We start from the raw sequence: 19,324 nt of genomic DNA on the forward strand, positions 1-19,324 counted from the left end.
GTATGTTTATTGCAGCACTATTCACAATAGCAAAGACTTGGAATCAACCCAAATGTCCACAGTGGCAGACTGGATTAAGAAAATGTGGCACATAGACACCACGGAATACTATGCAGCCATAAAAAAGGATGACTTCATGTCCTTTGTAGGGACATGGTTGCAGCTGGAAACCATCATTCTCAGCAAACTATAGCAAGAACAGAAAACCAAATACCACATGTTCTCACTCATAGGTGGGAATTGAACAATGAGATCACCTGGACACAGGAAGGGGAGCATCACACACTGGGTCCTATTGTGGGGAGGTGGTAGAGGGGAGGGATAGCATTAGGAGATATACCTAATGTAAATGACGAGTTAATGGGTGCAGCACACCAACATGGCACATGTATACATATGTAACAAACCTGCGCATTGTGCACATGTACCCTAGAACTTAAAGTATAATAATAAAAAAAATAAGATATAGGGTGGTGAAGATGTGAGTGAATGAGTTTGCTTTCAGATTGCTGGTGGGAATGCAAGGGGATACAAATTTTCTAAAAGACAATTTGGATAAATTTCTCCAAAAATTTAAATTTTAGTCTTTTTATTAAACCAGACAGACATTTTATTTTTAGGTGATTATATAAATAAAAATTTATATCTCTAGCTATAAGGATTATCATTGCAGTAATAAGAAGAATATTAAAACCTGTAAATAATCAAAAGGTTCTTACAATAAATTATGGCAAGTTCATATGATGGAGTATTTAATGTCTTGAAAAACATTAACTATAAATTTTTTAATGCTCCATTCATGGCATTTTTTTTCATTATAAATTGTTGAATGAAAAAAGTGAGTGACTTAAGAAATATATATATATATATATATACACAAGAATATATAGAGAGACACATATAAAAGTATATATGTGCGCATAAAAATATATATATATATATATAGTTAGCTTGACACAGCCAAATATTAACAATTGCTGTTAATATTCAGTAAGAATATAAGTGATTCTAAATTTATTTCCTTCTGTAAATCTGCATTTTCTAAATTTTCTACCATGAATATGGATTACCTTGGGGTAAGAAAAAAATAAAATATATTTAAAAACAGATGTGCTTTCTTTAAAGTAGCAGAACATTTTTTTTTCAGATAGAATTGTATGTGAAATCCTAATTTCTGAAACCAATAAAAGAGTGAAGTATGGGTAGGTGGCCGAGAGCTCTGCTCACTAGGCAGGTGTCCTTGAAAGATCAGGGCCTGGGGAGTTCTGCTGAGAAATCATTGCATGTTAATACCATCTCTAGGAGCTACATTAAGTGTTTTTAGTGAACCCATACAAGGCCCCAGGATTGCTCGTTACCTCTGTAGTTACTCATAAACTATTTAATAGCTCTTTCCATTTTAGTTTACTATATTCATTGTTGTCTATTCATTCAGAAATCATTTTTAAAAATTTTCTAGATTTTAGTTTTGTGTCATATTAGTTTACCTGTGCATTAGAACTAAAATGATTTTATTACTACATGGAAATAATTCGAGAATTATAATTTGATGCCACACCCTCAGGTTTTCTTGAAAGTTTATATGAGAAATGACCATATGAAGAATGAACCTCCATCTTCCCTAAAATTATTGTTAAATACACTGTCTCTTCTGGTGTTCAAAGCCCCTTATATACAGATGCATGTGATAAATTCCCCTAAAATTTTAGTGTGAAAAATAAAGTTTGCCCACTTTAATAAGCATGACTTTTTAAAAAAATATAATGCTGTATTATTCCTATATAACTCATCATGTTTCCCTTTTGGCTTTGACTGCCAGAAAGCTCAGAGCTATATTTATTGCCAAACCACAGCAATGAACAGCTGCCTAATTTTGCAGAAAAATTCTGTCCCAGAGCACTTGAGTGTTTACCCTCAACTAAATGGTCCTGTGATGTGCATGGCTTATGTTATGAGTTGTCACAAATCCAATTTGGAAATAGGCAAGGATTAAATAATAAACAACAAACAAACACGTAAGTAATTTGGACTAAGCAGTCTTGGTCTTTGGCAATGGAAAATGCTCACACCTAGAATTTGGTTTGTAGCAAATGTCTGTTAGGCACATTGCCTAAATCTAGTGGACTACTCTGGAGTGAGTCTGCCCCTGGGTGCAGCCATGGACACTTGGGTCTTTCTGTTACTGAGGTTCACACTCATATTCACCCATCCCATGATGCTGGCTCCTTAGAAGGTGGTCTGTGTGGTAGCTCAGTAAGGATATCAGGTTGAAAGGGTGTGAAAGAGCAAGGATCAAGCAAACTAGCAATTTATACAGTTTCCCATGGATCTTAGACTTTAATGTAGTTGATAGAACAAGATCTTGCTGAAATAGACAAGCAAATAGACAATTTTTACACAAATTGACAATTCTAAAGCAATGGGGTGTGTGTGTGTGTGTGTTTATTATAATATTCAACAGTAGATTAAAAAATATTAGGTGAGTTAAGATACTTCCTTACATTTCTAGAAGGTCAAATATTTTTTCTTATTATTAATATTACTTAGATCATTTTATAAGTTAAACTTGAATAGAATACAGAATGTGGAAGAAAGGGAACTAATGTTTTTTGAACGACTGTGATGTAAATGATCTGCCTACATTATTTCACTGAAGGCACATGCTATTTTTTTTTCTGAAATGCATAAGCTTTCCAGCTACCTCCTTAATAAGGTAGCAATGCACTAAAATAACATACTTTGTATTGAAATAATTTAGATACACTGGCCTGGTAGGGTGGAATCCAGTAATGTAGTCTTGATTATAGTGTCATAAGAACTGGTGGGTGGCTTTCTGTATTGGCAACAGACACCCTTGAAGCCAATGGGAATAGCTTGGACTGTGTGGCTCTGCAGTAAGTTGGGCCAGTTGATTAAAGCAATAGGTTATCATTACTAAAAAGATTTGCCATGGCATTCACAGGAGAGCCAAGACCAGCCAAGGAGCAACTGAACCAGGCAGTTGCCTGGGGCTCCAACTACTTCCCTCCTACCTACCGTTAGAGGTCTGCTTGATATTCCACAGATGGAGTTTCATTTGAGGCAGAAATGCGTAGTCCCCCAGAACCCAGGATCTAAAATTGAATTTCCTACTTTTAAATCCCAGCTCCATCACTTAAGGTTGGCTGAGTAAACTGGGAATAGTCTTTTACTTTTGAATCTTTCTATAGATTAATGAAATCACCCACGAAAGACAGCTAGCCAGCATCTGGCTCATGGTACACCCTCAATATATGTCAACTTTTATTATTATTTAGACTTAAAGTATCACCTATTAAAATGCAAACACCCAGGGAGGTACACCTTGCTACCAGTTAGGAAAGATTCTCACCACTCAAATGCCAGTTGAGATGTAATGAGCAGAAAGGGATCCACGATTGAAACCTGGGAGAAGCAGGGAATGTGGCTCCAGGAGAGAAACAGCATTAACATTTTGCTGGAAGCCACGGAGATTCTTCTGCATGGAAAAGCACCCAGTCGTTGCAGTTACCCAAGCACAAATCCTCACGGTTGCAGACAGGCAATCTAATTGCTTAATCCAGATCCTGGGATCTGCAGCCCTTGGGTCTAATGAACTGCCCCCTCTCTATCAACTGTTCCACATCGGAGGACTCTCTCTGCAGACTTTCTGTGCTAAGAGACATTAAACTGTACAGCCACCACAGTTGCTATTTGTTTTCGTACGTGCCGTGGAACATATGTGCAGATCTCAAACACCGATGTGTATGGAGATGTGCATACTCTGGAGAGCCAGTTTACATTGAAACCTGCTGTTAAGAGCCACCAAAAACCACCACTCTTCTCTACAAAACAGTTGTGGGTATCCTTTCACACTCTGAATGAAGACTTCCATTTGAAAAGTCATCCATCACACTATAAATCAGTCTCTTCAACACGCCTCCTGTCCAGCCAGGAGAAAAGAGGAAAGCATTTCGGAGAATAGAATACAGAATGGGGAAGAAAGCTACTCGGTACAAAATGGATGAATTACTATTATTTTTTCTCTCCAGGGTACCCAAGAGAGGCTGATTCTCACCCAAACCATCCACATACACTGTTTAAGAGAGACTTCATTTCACCTCCTGCCAGGTCAGGGAGGGGCACACACCGGAGCCACACACATATTCACACACCCAGTTGGCTGTGCAGCATGAAGCACTGACCTGTTAGGCCGGCAGCCTCGGCAGACAGGAAGGCACTCCAAGAAAGCAGGAAAAACAGGCCGGTTTCCAGCATCGGGAACTCGCACAGCTTGGTAAATTTGGTCAAGTGAGGAAGACAAGTTAAGGGAAACAACAGCAGCTTTTACAGCTACATCTCCTTCTTGACTGAGAATCAAAACTGATCTGGTGATGATAGTTCCAGAGCAAAGTAAAAGAACTGATGTTCAGACCTGACTGGAAGGCTGTAATTCTTACTGGGACCCGCTTTGAAGGCCAGCATGAGTTCCATGCTTCACCGGGGGCTGAACTTGCCTGTAAAAATTCAAACCTGTGTTCAGATTAAAAAGGTGTCTTCCTAAGACTATCAGTTCAGCCCACTGTGGGCTTAGCCTCGTTCCTTGGGATGCACCCCCTCAGGAGAGGTGTAGCAGGCATGGAAAAACAAAGCCAAGGAGAATGTGGGGAGATGAGATGCTGCAAGTATGTCAGGACCAAGGAGCGCTGCTCCCTGGGGAGTGCAGTCTGCGGGCAGACCGCTTGGTAGAATCTTCTCGCCTGGGGATGGAAGTAGGATCAGAAGGAGAAGTTACATTCAGTGACAGGGAAGCTGCCCATGCTTTCTTAGTATAAGTACGATAAAGAGAAGGTACATTATTTCCAGGTCAGACAAGATGCCTTTGGCAGGCAATGGTTCATTTTGACAAGGATGACACTTGGTCAATGGTCTATAAATTGCAAATGGAACAAAGGGATAGTAGGATCCAAGTTGGGCAGAGAAGGGGTCATGGGGAGATGATTAGGAGTATGTGATCGATGGGAAAGGGTTACATTGCAATTGTGTCAATATTAGGCACAAAATGCCCTGACAAATAAGGAGATGTGATCGTGTTGCATTTTTATACTGTTAGAACAAAATCTAAAGAAAATTTCACATTAAGAGGTGTTTAGCAGGGGAGCAGGGAAGTAAAAGTGTGACCTCTGGAACACAACATTTTATTCTGATTCTTGACTCTGCCAGTGACTGGCTGTGTGATTTCTCAGCAGTATATTAACCTCTCTGAGCCTCATTTCTATTCTACGTAAACTGACAATGAGAATAATACCTACATGAGGTAAGTAAAATGATCCTACATGAGGTAAGTAAAATGTGATGAAGTATGTTAAACATGTTTTGTAAAGTTTTAGAAAGCACAAAGGCAAAATAATATCATGGATGGGAGTGTAGCGTTTGGAAGTCAACTCTACCTGGATTAAAATTCACAGTATTCCCTTGGACACATCTCTTGATCACTGTGTGCCTCAGTTTTCCTGTCTGAAAACAGGAATAATAATGCAACCTACCTCAGAGGTCTATAAACTAGTTAACATATGTTAAGTACTCAGAACAGTGCCTGGCATGCAACAAGTGATATGAACTTGTCTACTGTGGTCTAATTTTTTTTTTTTTTTTTTGGTAAAACATCTTTTTGGGAAATAGCATCAGTAAGGACCTGGAAGCAATTCTTTATCTGCTGTAAAGATCAGGCTGCCCTGAGATCCTTTTACAATATTCCCTTTTGTTACTTAGAGGGAAGTCTTTGTTTCTAGTGAGGTTTGTTCTTCTGAATTCACTCTTCTAGTTTGTTTTAAAGAGAATGTTCAGGGCAGGTGAGTAACAAAATAGCAATCGGCTATCTAACATTCTTTTCTTTCTATCTCCTCCAGAAAGTAGATCAGGTCTGGGTCAGTCCCTAGTTGCAGAGCTCAGGGGCCTACAACCTGAGGAGACTGCCTCAGAATGAAATAGGTATGCAGTTAGGAAGGTGAGGAGGACAACAGTAAGCATCTACCTCCTTCACAACCTGTGTTTGTAGAGCCTGTTAAAGACCACCAAATACTGCACAATTGATATCACCACTGTTACTGAGCCCCCATTTCTTCTGTTTCTACACCCTTTCTTTCAGATCTGATCCAATCTTATGCCAGACTTCCAATCTCCAGGAATTTTTCTTCTTCCCTTATCAACCTGTTCACACGTGTTGCACCTTCTCCTCATGTCAGGCAGAGAAGAATTCCGATTTTAGTTTCTCCACTTAGTGTAGCCTCCAGAGCCCAAAAGTCTGGGTTTGAATCCTGGCCCTGAAATGTTCTAGTTGTTTGGCCTTAGCCAAGTTGTTTAACTTTGTCTGTTTCCTTAGCTGTAAAATTGGGATAGTAACAGTATCTACCTTCCAGGGTTCTTGTAAAACTTATCTGATAATCCATGCAAAACACTTAGGGCAATGGCTAGCATATAGTAACGTTTTCAATAAACGTGCTCACTATTACTTACATGTGATCCAGAGTGAGCTACGTATCCTCCTTGAGCCTCAGTTTCCTCAGGTGTAAGGTGAGGAGGATAATAACTTGTTTTACAGGGTTGATTCAAATGAGGAGATGCATAGAAAGGCTCTGGCACATGTTAGACACTCACAGAATGTTCCTATCCTTGTTGCTATTACTGTACTCTAAACAACGCCTGGCCTCCACACAGTTCCAACAAAGAATGAAGAGGCAATAGGGAGCAGTGACCAGAGCATGGTCGTCCTCTTGATTCTCACTCTCTGGGTTTACTGGCTGGCTGCCTGACCTTGGGCAACAGTTTACCCTTTCTAAGCTTCACAACCAATAAAAATAGCATCTGGTGATAGGATCATTGTGAAGGTTAGATGAGACACCACATGGAAAACACATCGTAGTTGGCCTGTCACAGCATAAGTACTGGGTAGGTCATTTTTTCTTGTCGGAAACCAGCACTCTCTCTTCTGACTGACTTTATTTCTATCAATGGAGATGCCATTTTACAAGGTTCTCAGGATGAAACTTTGGAGTAGCCTTTGACTGTCTCCTTTCGTTTGTCTCCAATAACCAACCAATCACTAAGTCTTAGAGATTTTTCCTTCTAAACATCAGTCCCCTTCCTGATGCTTCCCCCACAGTTCGTCATCACAGTTTCCCTTGATTCTCATCTCCTTCCTCTGATTCATCCTTTGTGCCAGTTCCTCATCTACATTTTAAAAACAGGACTGTCAGTGTGTCACTCTCCTGAGCAGAAACCTCTGGCAGCTAATTGTGGACTACAGAAAGAGGCTCAGACTCTTTGAAATACCACTTCAAGATACTCCACAAGCTGACTCCATCCCACCCAAGTACCCTCATCCTCCATTTCTCACCAGCTGGAGCCCTGTGGTCGCCCCAGGCATGCCTTCCAGATGCCACATTTGTCCCACTGCTATACCTTAGTGAATAGACTTAGTGAGCCTTTGCCTCCTGTGTCACCGACTGCTCAGCCTTTGCCCCTATTCTATCTTACAGGGCGTGCCCAGAACCCATTCTGCTTATAAATACTGCTTTTCAAATTATTTTCCAGAATCATAAGGCTGGCCAAGGGTATTATACTATTTCAGACACAATGGCCTCGTCCCAGTTTGAGTGTTTACAGTGTGATAACTTCGATGTGGCTCTGGCACTCACTTTCTATCCCAGTCTTAATGTGGAGCTCATCTTTCCAAGCCTGTTACTCACTGAGGCCAGGGTCCTTGTTTTACGCATTTCCTGACTCTTCTTAGATACCCCCAGTAGAACCAAGTTTTTTAGCAGCCAATGTCTGGGCGAGATCCCATAGAAAAAGGCCCCCAATATTTTGCCTTCTCTTTGCCTGGGGCCTTCACCCCTCTGGCACACTTCTTCCTTCTCCTTCCCCTGAGGTCTTTGGTCCTTGATCTTCTGTTCTACCTCTCTTCTGTGGCTCCACCTAACCCTTATAGTTGACATTGGCCTCCTGCCCTTCCTCCTCTACCCCGACTTACTTTTGCCCTGTCTGAGTGTTCTAAGTGAGCAGCCCACCAGACCAGCTTCTTTCTTTGGCTCAGATTCTCTAGAAACTCTACCTATCATCCCAACTTCCTAACAACAAAAAGGAATCAAATGACATGATTGCTCAGGTATGGCACACATATTTCAGCATTGCTTGCAGGTTCCTTTCTATAAAGTAGCTGTGGATGCTTGTTGAGACCCACAGTGACCTCTGGCTTGAGCTACCCTATAAGCTAGTGATTGAATAAGCCTGAAGAAGAGGCAGATCATACCCAATTTATTACCCTTAGTCAATTGTCTTATTCTTGACCCTAGTAAGGCCAATCCTGATGCCTCCTGTTAACTAGTTTTCCTAGGTGGTATTTATTTAAGGTTGTTGATGTCCTAGGATCAGATAGTGTCAATAGCATTAGAACTGACCTTGGGCAAGAAGCGAGCTTGGGCCCATTTGCCACTGGTACCAACCTTTGCCTCCAGGGATGACTCAGAACCAAGATGGCACCAGTGGTGCCGTATGAAACTTGGACCAGACTATCTAGCCTTTTATGGACCTGGAGGTTGTCCATCATCAGAAGCATTCCACGGATATTGACTGTTCTTGACAGTCTCAGCTTTCCACATACAGACAAAGGATATCAGTGCTGTGATGATGGCATACGCAGACCCCATTGCAAATGAGCCAGCGAAGATCCCCAGGAAATTCCCCACAGACTGGAAGAATGCTGCGGCATCAAATGCATTTGGATTCTCCTTGGGACTGTAAATGGATATAGAACTGAAAAGAGAAGAGGGTGGAGGTTAGTTAGTGACTTTCATTTCACAGCCCAGATAGGATTTTGCACCCACTTTGGGGAGAGGTATCTTCTCCTGTAATGCTGGATGCTGGTTGGAAGAGTTAGGGAAAAACAGATACAGAAGGAGAGAGTTGGAGAATGCAGAAATCTTTCTACTTCCTCATAGCTCCATCCCATGGGATCCATATATTGCTGCCAGTCAGTAAACATTTTTATATTGGAAGGGTCATAAAGAATATTGTTTCTGAGCAAACTAGGCATTAAAACATGGTAGGTGTATAAGGAATCTGCTGAGAAGATAGATAACTGTGAATTATTTAGTGGCCATATGTCTTCAGTGCTGTTATATATTCACAAATGTTCCTGATAAAAAGTGCACTTTTATGGCCTGTGCACAAATGGGTGACACAAATCACTGCGTGCACAAAATATTCTGCCGTGATCTTGTCATAAACCACAAAGCATTCCTCCTCTCCAGTGTAACCCTTCAGAAACGGAGCATTGATGGTGTTCAGAACATCACGGTATTAACCCCCGGGGAGAGACAAAACCCTCATTTTCCCACCAAAACAAATGGCAGCAGCTGCCCGAGGTCATCTTTTATACCCCAATTCTGGTGGCTGCCAACAGATTTATTTCCATAGAGAAAAATCAATCCACCAATAGCCAGTCTGTTCACTTAAATATTATTGAGGACATCATATATGCTATTTTTTTTTAAACCAGGACCTCAGATCCCAGAGTGTGAATATGAAAGATAAGGCATGTCCTATTTTAGGAAATATGAACTCCATATTGAGCATTAAAATGAACATATGTGCTAGATCCACTAGCTTTAGGGAGACTAATGAAATGACATTTCAGATTTTTTTTTTTTTTGCAGTTTTTATTTTAATGCAGAATTTTAAAAAACTAATCAGGAAAAATCAAGAGTTTAGCAGTGGGTTTTGGAAGAAACTCCAAAAGCAGCAGTGTGGAGAGGAAAAGTACGCTAGACACACTGACTGAGATTAGATTGGATTTTACAGAGATGTAACTGAATCTTTCATGTTGCCGATGATTAGAGCATGTTAGCTTCCTGACCTGACTTTTTGTACCCAGAGATGACTTAAGAGAGAGCAAGGGGAACCAACTCCAATTCTTCTACAGGAAGATGCGTGGCATCAAAAAAGGTAGTTTTAAATGGTCTTAGTTTTTCCCTGGATGTCTTTAAACCCCCAAAGTAGGCCAAACACTTCTGCTTTGATCCTGTAATTGGATAAGGAAGATGAATGTGGATCTTGAATGAAGCCTTGAAATGCATGCGAGAAAAGGACTGCCTTTGAAGTGTTTTTCTTTTTTGTAAAGTGTTGTGCTTTGCAGGAAAAAAGGAAAAGTAAACCCACATCTGGGTCCTTTGTATCTGCGAGTCCTGGGAAAAGGTATAAAACTCCACTGGCTGTTAGGAAACCTGGTGTCCAAAGCTGTGATGCTTGATGTGTTTGAATCGACATTCTCCAACATATTTCTTCCTTCCAATGAAGAAACAATAGTGATGAGAAAGCATTCCATTTGCAGTCTGCCCTTCAAACAAACGTTTTTGCACAGTAGCACAGCTTTGGAAGTAATTCTATTAACCTGCGGTTGCCACTAGTAGATCTGACCCATAGAACAAGCACGGCTTTATCCTTCTCTCCACCTCCATAACTTGCAGAAGTGTTTCCCTAGCCCGGTGCTTCTGGAATTCGGAGCACCCTCAACACATCATTTGGTCATACCCCATACCATTATTTATGTATGTTTCTCTTTAAATCATTTTTATTCAAATTCAGGAGCTTTTATTAAAGAATATCTATGAAATCATAAGTTCGACGTGCTAATTATATTTCTTTTTATTATACGTAAAAGTAGGTAATTTAGAAAAAGAAAGTTCACCTGTATGTCACCTAAAATCATCTGGGTATGCCTACTGATCTGCAGTCTGCACTTTGGGAAATGTTCTTCTCTTCCTTCCCACTCAACAGGGTATGATCACTTTGTTCACCAAACTTTATACCCTCCCTGTGATGTTTGACTTAACTGAAGGCAAAGGCTTAACTCTCCTTGACCTATGGAGATTGTCCATTGAATATGCTGACCCTAAAGCTCCCCAGACATATGCACAAGGTGCCCGCCATGTGTCATGTGATGTATTAAGTAGATACAGGAAGTGGGAGGCAGGCAGGGAAGAGCAGAGAGAAGGTAAGCAGAATTTGATCCAATAAACATCTTATTGAACACCTGATATATGCACAGCATACCTCGGCAGGGAAGCCTGAGATATAGATGACAAATAGCTCTAGTCCCAGTGTTAAGTGTGATTTTGTGAGAAATACCCAACATCTAACGGTACAAAAGAGAAAAGGGGTACTCTTTTAGAATAAAAGAGGTGGCACTGGAGCAAGGTAGCACGTCAGCAGACAGAGATGGGGAGAGAGTATTCCAGGCAGTGGAAAGAGTGTTAAGAAAGGCAAGGAGGCAGGTGAGTTCAGGGCAATTGCAAGACATGGCTGCACCTATGTGGGCACGTGTGGTGGGGTAAAGATGGGTGAGGCAGCATTACTCAGAACCTTAAATTCCATGGTGAGAATATACTAAAGCCCTCACATTTAGATAATATTTAGTCCTCTTGTGCCTACAGTATAGCTTTATTTGATCCTATAATAGCTCTGTGAAGTAAGCAAGGCATGTTTTGTTCTCTCTCCTTATCCATTTCCCTTCCTTCCTTCCTTCCTTCCTTCCTTCCTTCCTTCCTTCCTTCCTTCCTTCCTTCCTTCTTTCCTTCCCTCCCTCCCTTCCTTCCTTCCCTCCCTCCCTTCCTTCTTTCCCTCCTTTTGTCTTGCCTTCCTTTCTCTTTCTTTGCATAAAAGACATAAACTAAAAATCAGAGAAACGAAGATCACACAGCTACTAAATTCACAATGTAGATTTCTTGTTTCTCCCTTTAAAAAGGTGATCATTTTGTGGGGAAACATAAACCCACATCAGGATAGTTGAGTGACAGTGTGATGCTAACTATAAGGACAACAGGAGTTCAGGTACTAGAACATTTATTTTCATGCCGGGGATGGAACATGGGCAGCACCTTCCTGTACACAAGCCTAAGAGCAGAGTATGTTGACTAGGGAAACAGCACCCTCTCTCCTGGCCCACTAGCAGGTGAGACACAGAACTTCTCAGGAAATCCTGCTTTCCTGCCTGGCTTTGCTGAGACTGGACTTGGTCTTGCTTCTCTTTGGATGCCCAGGACACAGCCTGTTGTTGGGCACATGGCAGGGTATATAAAGGCTGATGGAATGAAGGTGCAGGACAACTGGAAAGGAGAAAGGAAGAAGGCTTGCAAAAACTCATTATCTCTTGAAGCAAATCATCGCCCACAAGATTTTTTAGCAAGCATTGACTATGCACAGTCACATTGTGGGTACTTTTATGGGTATCAGTCTAATCTTGAAACTGACACCTGTGCCTCTTAATTTGAGCCCAAGAACTGATACTTATTGGCTATATGGCCTTGGGCAAGTTACTTCATGTTCTGAATCAGTTACTTCATCTGTAGAATGGAGATAATAATAGTATTTATCCCCTAGAAATGTTGTGAGGATACGAGATACATTTAGAACTCTTAGATATATCTTGTGAATTATAGTCATTCCTTGAGTACTTATATGTACACTTAAAATAAATACTCAGTGAATGTTATTTATCCTCACCATCATCATCATCATTCTGCCAAGAACTTCCACAAGTCTCACAATAACAACAGAGTGGTCAGTTACAACTATGGGCAAATGGGGTGTGACTGCCCTCAGGGCACACCAAGCTCTGAGGTTGCTGGGGCTGAACTAGTCATTTTTGCATAAGAACAACAGGGTGTCCATGAAGGAAAGTACCAGGCAGGTATCCCAGAGAAATGGCCACAGGAGTGGGGCTAAAATGTTCTCATGTATTTCATGAAACTCTTGGCTCAGGGGATCAACGAGGGAAGGAGTGCCCTCAGCTGTGTGGGCAGGGGTCTGCTCCAGGGACAAGAATAGGCCAGGAGACTCAGCTTGAGTTGCATCTTTTCAAGTTTAGGGGAGGATGTTCTACAAGCAAAATCCCCTGGCTTCTAGTAAGAAATGAGGCAAAAGAAGCAGAAACCAGGCTGGGTGAGGTGGCTCACGCCTGTAATCTCAGCATTGTGGGAGGCTGAGGTGGGTGGATTTGGATTGCTTGAGCGCTGGAGTGTGAGACCAGCCCAGGCAACATGGCAAAACCCCATCTCTAAAAAAAGTACAAAAATTAGCTGGGTGTGATGGTGTGTGCCCGTGGTCCCAGCTGCTCAGGAGGCTGAGTTTGAAGGGTTGCTTGAGCAGGGAAGGTTGAGGCTGTAGTGAACTGTGATTGGGCCACTGCACTCTAGCCTGGGTGACAGAGCAAGACCTTATCTCAAAATAAATAAATAAAAATACATATACATAAAAATTTAAAAATAAATAAATTGGAAATAAGTCCAGGATATTGATTCATTCTGTTCAGCAATAGATTATCCAGCAAAATTAGTTTGATGGCAGTGTATTGGACCTATACTCAAAAATAAATGTGTACAGCATCTTTTATTCAAAAATTTTGAAATGTATGAAGTATCCTAAACTCTTTGATAAAAGCAACATGAATAAGGATCATTTTGCTTATTGTATCATTTCTCATTCACAGACATTATTCAGACTTCAGTGTTTCTCTACAGCACATCTTTTCTTCTATATCATGCTCCTGGAAGGAATGAATCTCACAGCTTAGGTAGTGTTAAGAGCATAGAATCTGAATCTGAGTTCTGGGTGTAAGTCTCAGCTTACTGCCACTTACTGCCTATGTGACCTTGAGCAAGTTACTGAAACCACCTTTATCTCAGTTTCTATAAAATCATGATACAATAATAGTACCTACTACACTGGGTTTCTATGAGAATTAAATGGATTAATGTTTATAAAGCATTTGAAATGGTGCATCTCACCTAGTAAGAACTAGATAAGCGTTTCTTAAATAAATCACCTCTCTCTCTTTGAGTGCTTCATTTAGTTCTAAAAGAAGCATTTCAAATAGATGTTCAATCAAAACCTCTATCCAAACAGAACTAAGATTTTACCACCTGTCTCTCACACTCTGACTGTCCCTGGCCTACCATCTTCAGCTGGCAGGGATCATCTGATCATATGAATTGTTTTGTGCAGAATGGTGGGTGACTCATAGTAAAGTGTTCAATAAATGCTAGTAATGAAGAAGAAGGAGGAGGGGGAGAAGAAGGAAGAAAAAGAGGAGGAAGAAGAGATGTTGTGAGTGAAATGCTGCTGATAGTGAACATAAAATAATAGGTATGAAAAATATTATATAGATGGCACCACCACAACGCCCTCCCCTCTGTGGCTCTGGCCGCCCTTCCGCTGTGGCCCTATAGAGTCATCTCTCATCCTGATCATGACACTCTTCCTCAGGGTCTCCCAGTTTCCAACACCATCTTCCACTGTTATTCTTCACTGGGACTGCTGAGATACTTTGCCACACAGTTACCCACAGAAACTACCCAGCGACCTCAAGCTCCTGGCGGCCCTGGTTCCACAGGATGCTCTTCCTGACCAGTCCTCCCAAATCCCACAGCCCACTCACTCTCCTGGGTGCCCGTGCCGATCAGAACAGCCTGCTTCTCCAGCCTCAGTCCAGCCTTTGTTAACATGAAATCAATGTCACTTAAAAGCTTATGAAAAGAATATATTAAGTGAACATATTGTATCTCTTGCAGGATTTCTGTTAATTTAGTCATTATGGAAAAACATGAGAAAATGATTACTATAGCCAAAGATATACAAAAGAACCTTCCATTTTCTCTGCCAAATCTTTAATCCCCAACAAAAAAAATTATTGGCACCAGTTCATTGAAAAGTTCTTGATTAGTTGGGACATACATAAATATGAAATGGCTTACTTTTTTTTTTTCCAATCACTGCTTCCAGCTGTACTATGTCAAGTCCCGCTTTGTGCTGGGTAAGTAGTTCCATTAATGATGTCTTGGTCAAATCCCATTATTGAGTTCCTTTCAGTTATTAAAACTTAGTGCAGCCCAACTTAAAACCTACATCTTCAAAAGTGGATTCCTGTTGTCCCTGCGGAACATTCTAGAGCAGCAGCAGGATGACTGGAAGGGAGGGAAGGCAGCACGCTCCTCCTCCTTGCAGCTGGTGCCAGCGCCTGCTGGTGATAGAAGGCTGGAGGAGGGGTGGGGAGCCCAGCTCTCCTCTTTATGTGCGTAACTGCTTCTCAGTGTGTAGGGCCCCTGGTCTCAGTCTTGCTGCTCCTTGGTCCCTCTCTTAGAGACCTCTGTTGGCACGGTGGTGCCTCCATTTTGCTGAGAACCCTTTCACAGCTGCCACAGGCTCTTCCAGGTCTACACACTTCCAGCCCATTTCCTTGGGTTGGATCAGTAGTCACTTGGGCAGCTCAGTGCCTGTCACCCCTCAGGAGGTGAAAGGAAAATAAATCTTGGGATCCCAAAATCACTAAGCTAAAGGGAAAAGTCAAGCTTTCAACTGCTTAGGGCAAACCTACCTCCCTCACAAATTGCCCTCAAGGAAATTTCTTGTGGACAAAAGGCAGACAGAACTCAAAGTCATCCCTCTGAGCCTCACCTGAGACAAATGCGTATCTGATTGTTTCTGCCCTATAGTTTATATAAAAATGCAGATTCACTGAGCCAAACTAAATTGGGTATTCAGTGGAAGGCCGATCAAGGACTCAAAAGACTGCAACCTTTTGTCTGTCACCTACCTCTAACCTGGAAGCCCCACTTCCAGCTCTCTCTCTTTACAGGACTGAACCAAGGTACATCTTACACATACTACACACTCATGTCTCCCTAAAATGTGTAAGAGCAAGCTATACCCTGACCAGTGTGGGCACATGTCATTAGGACTTCCTGAGATTGTGTCATGGTTGTGTCCTTAACCTGGTCAAAGTAAACTTTCTAAATTGACTGAGACCTGTCACAGATATTTTGCGTTAAATCCTCCAAACTCCTTAATCTGGGGTTCGCCTGAGTACCTTCCATGGGCCATAGAACACTGGGCTGGGTGGGCTTACCCCCATGCTCTCCAGACACATCAAACCGAAGAGCCTTCAGGTTCTCCTCCTGCCAACTCCTGCTTTCAGAAATCTCTAGGTCAGAAGAGGTGCTGGTCTCTGTGTTTTGTGTGATCCCACACTGTGAGGGCCACGTCCAATAACTCCCTTCCCTTGCTCTGCTTTGAGAGGGATTTGGCTCCACTGCAGGTTCTACACTGCGGGATGAGCTCACAGCCTCTGTCCTTGCAGGTAGCACCAGCCTTTCAGGGTGATTCCACTAGACTCCCCTTCCCCTTGGCTTAGGGAAGAGGAAGAACTTCCACGGGAAGGGATAACAGGGTAACAGTTTACACCTCAAACACTGCACTCTCCCCAGGGATAACCTTTCCTTCCCCACCCCATCATATACAGATGTGAGGCAAAGGGGATGGGGTGGGGGCAGGGGAAATGAGGCTGCTTCTGTTGCCAATTAAGCCAGTTGAGGGGTTAGCATCCTAACTGCTGGGGAGACTTGCTGCTCTTTTTAGTATGAAAACATTTAGCAACTTCTGTTTTCAGCCATGGTCCCTAACCCCAATCTGGTAAACAGGAAAAGACCCACAAGATCATCATGTGACATTTATGTGGGAGTGCTTCTAGTTTCTTTTCTCCACATCTAGAGCTGCCTTGTCATTCTGCTTTTAAAGACACATTTTAAGGACCAACACAACGTAAAGGGGCAATGAAAATGTGTAAAAGCTGCTCTGTTTTGTTGGGCCTGGGTGTCACAGGTAAGAAGCAAGTAGATGAAAAACAATTACAGTGCTATTTTGTGTTTAAAATTTTTATGCCTTAAAAAAAGAAGTGGATCCTTATCTATTATTTATCTTTTAATAACTGTACCAACCTGCCCTTTCTCAGATAAGTTGCTTAATTGTGAATAAAGAATTGATTTTTATGGGGCCAAGAATTGTGTGTACACATTGGAATTCGTTCTGGCATCTGCCTGCCCATTATTCTGGCTTATATTCTGCCAAAGGCCAATGAAGCTCTGTCAAGAGAACCTGCTGTAAAACATAATGACTTCAGAAATTGGGGGCATTCCAGGCACCCTGGGAGGTTAGAAGAGCTGCTTCTTAATAATAAGAGGTCTTGGCTAAAGTTCACTGAGCTTGAGTAAGAACCATAGGGTTTTACCTTCCCAAGGGCCAAAGACCCTGCAGAGTCAAGAGCTGTGTTTGAGGGGGAACATCAATTAACTCTTTCCGCTTCTGAGGGACCATTTAATGACTGCTCCTTAAGAATCCAAATGTATACCAGAGAGTGATTTTCTAAATCCTTGATGAATATCATCTTGTCATTTTGATGTCAGGCACAAGAGAAAAAGACAAGAGGAATTCCGTGGGAAGGATAAGCAAGTATATCACGGCTTCCTCGGGAATAATGCAATCTCAGGCTGAATTAATTGATTCATTCCATCCACAAATATTTACTGAACATCTACTAAGTACAGACATTGTTCTTAGCACTGAAGATACTGCAGGGAACAAAACATAACTCCTGACCTCATGTTCCTTACATTTAAGTGGAGAAGATAACATAATAAATAGCTAAGCAAATAAAAGTATAATTCAATGACAAGGATTGAAAAGAAAAATAAAACAGCAAGAGAGGATGGGACAGGGAGGACTGGGATAGTCAGGGAAGGCTTCTCTGACACAGATTATTAAATGGAGCCTTGAATGAAATAAAGGGAGAGCTTTCTAGGCCCTGAAGCAAAGCTTGTTCAGTGGGTCTGAGAAGCCAGAAGGCGGCCAGCATGGCTGGAGGGAAATGATGGGGAGGACAGTGGTGGGAGTCAGGCTGGAGCCGGGCCAGGGCCAGGGCCAGGTCTTATAGAGCCTTTCAGGACACTGTTAGGATTTTTTTCTAGGGTAAAAGAGCAGGCACTGGAGGGTTGGGGTGGAGGATAGGGGCGTGTTGGAATATTCCAGGTGAAGTCTGTGTTAGTCATAGTGGAGGAAGGTGGGTAGGAGACAACACGATCCCATGGCACTCTTCAAAGGCTGCAGCAGCCAGGCCTGTCCTCATCAGCCTGGATTCCACCACCTAAATGAGACCTGACAAATAACAGCAGACCACAGGAGAAAAAGTAGAGTGGTGAAGAAAAAGATTGAGAGAAGTATGTGAGTTCAAAGTATAGATGAATTTAGCAGAAACAGCTGCAGTCAGCATTTGAATGGTTGTGCAGAGGAAGGACTGGACTCATTCTTTGTATTTCCAGAAGATAAGATCTAGTCCAAAAGTAACATATCATAGGAAGACAGATTCCCAGCTTTATATTCTATTTCAAAATTTCCTAATTCTTAGATCGGATGGAAAATGGTATGGATACTATAAAAGGGTAGTGAATTCTCTGTAGTTGGAGATGCTTAAACATAGGATAAAAGAGTTACTTGCCGGGGTGCTGTGAAGGAAATTCATGCACTAGAGGGTTATAATGTGGCCTCAAGAAACCTCCCACTCTGAGGGTCATTGACTTGCTATCTATTTTCCAATTTCCTCCAGGCCTGCCAGGAAAGGTAGTAAGGTACCTGGCCTTCCTGTGCTAACCCAAATCCTGACATTGGAAATGTCTGAGCACGCAGCCACTAAGGAGCAGTACTTCAACTGAGGATGCAGTGAGGATGCAGATGATTTAGGCTGGAGCCAGGTTGATGATGACATGCAGAACAGTTACAAATTTCAGCACAGAATAAAGCCTTTGACAGATTCCTAAGTGGCTCTGGTCCATTAAGTTCGAACTTTAAGGTGACAAAGAGGCCTCTGAGTTTAAAATTGGTTAAAAGGGAAGAAGAGTTAAAGGAGGTTTGTTATGAATTATATGTGCATTTTCTTTGAAAGGAGATCTTAAATTACTTTGCAATTTAGCTTGAAGCTCTTGTCAGAATTGAATTAGTCTGCAGGCTTTGAGAAATTTTCTCTTATACCTAATATTGAGAGGAAAGTGAATTTGAGATAGTCCTAAAGATAAAAGCAACTTGCAAATTCACTTCTTACTTCTTTTTCTTTCTTTGTATTTCTCTTTAAAGCAGAAATAGGAATTTGAATCCCACTACTGTGAGCCTATTCATTTAAGAAAGAGAATAATTCTCATGGCCTAATGGGAATTTCTACCCTTTCTCCCACTTTTCAATTTCTTTAACCTTCATTAATGAAATCTTAGCTCCTAAGAATGCTGTGATATGCAAAATTTTAGTCATAATAGATATAAAAAGATATATAAAAGTAGGTTAATAGCCACCAAAGATGGAAATCCAGCTAAAATTAAAATATAATCATAAACAGGTACGAGCAAGACCAAATATTAATCCCCAAGGTTGAAAACAGAGAAGGAGGTCAAGT

At 41.6% G+C, this 19,324-nt stretch overlaps 1 protein-coding gene across 1 annotated transcript in view; it reads right to left on the reverse strand.

Annotated features, from left to right (window-relative positions):
• The window catches only part of LOC105535611 (sodium/hydrogen exchanger 9), a gene marked incomplete at its 3' end in the record, with an annotated part of 317,019 nt that overhangs the window by 20,628 nt on the left and 277,067 nt on the right, over positions 1-19,324 (reverse strand). Inside the window, exons 7-8 of the mRNA XM_011974743.1 lie at positions 8,673-8,811; positions 4,203-4,308 (exon numbers count right to left, since the gene is read on the reverse strand). Of these exons, the coding sequence (XP_011830133.1) occupies positions 4,203-4,308; positions 8,673-8,811 (245 nt within the window). The remainder of the gene's footprint in view (positions 1-4,202; positions 4,309-8,672; positions 8,812-19,324) is intronic.

The sequence above is a fragment of the Mandrillus leucophaeus genome, unplaced genomic scaffold (genome assembly GCF_000951045.1).
Source record: "Mandrillus leucophaeus isolate KB7577 unplaced genomic scaffold, Mleu.le_1.0 Scaffold1481, whole genome shotgun sequence".
NCBI classification, from domain to species: Eukaryota; Metazoa; Chordata; class Mammalia; order Primates; family Cercopithecidae; genus Mandrillus; species Mandrillus leucophaeus.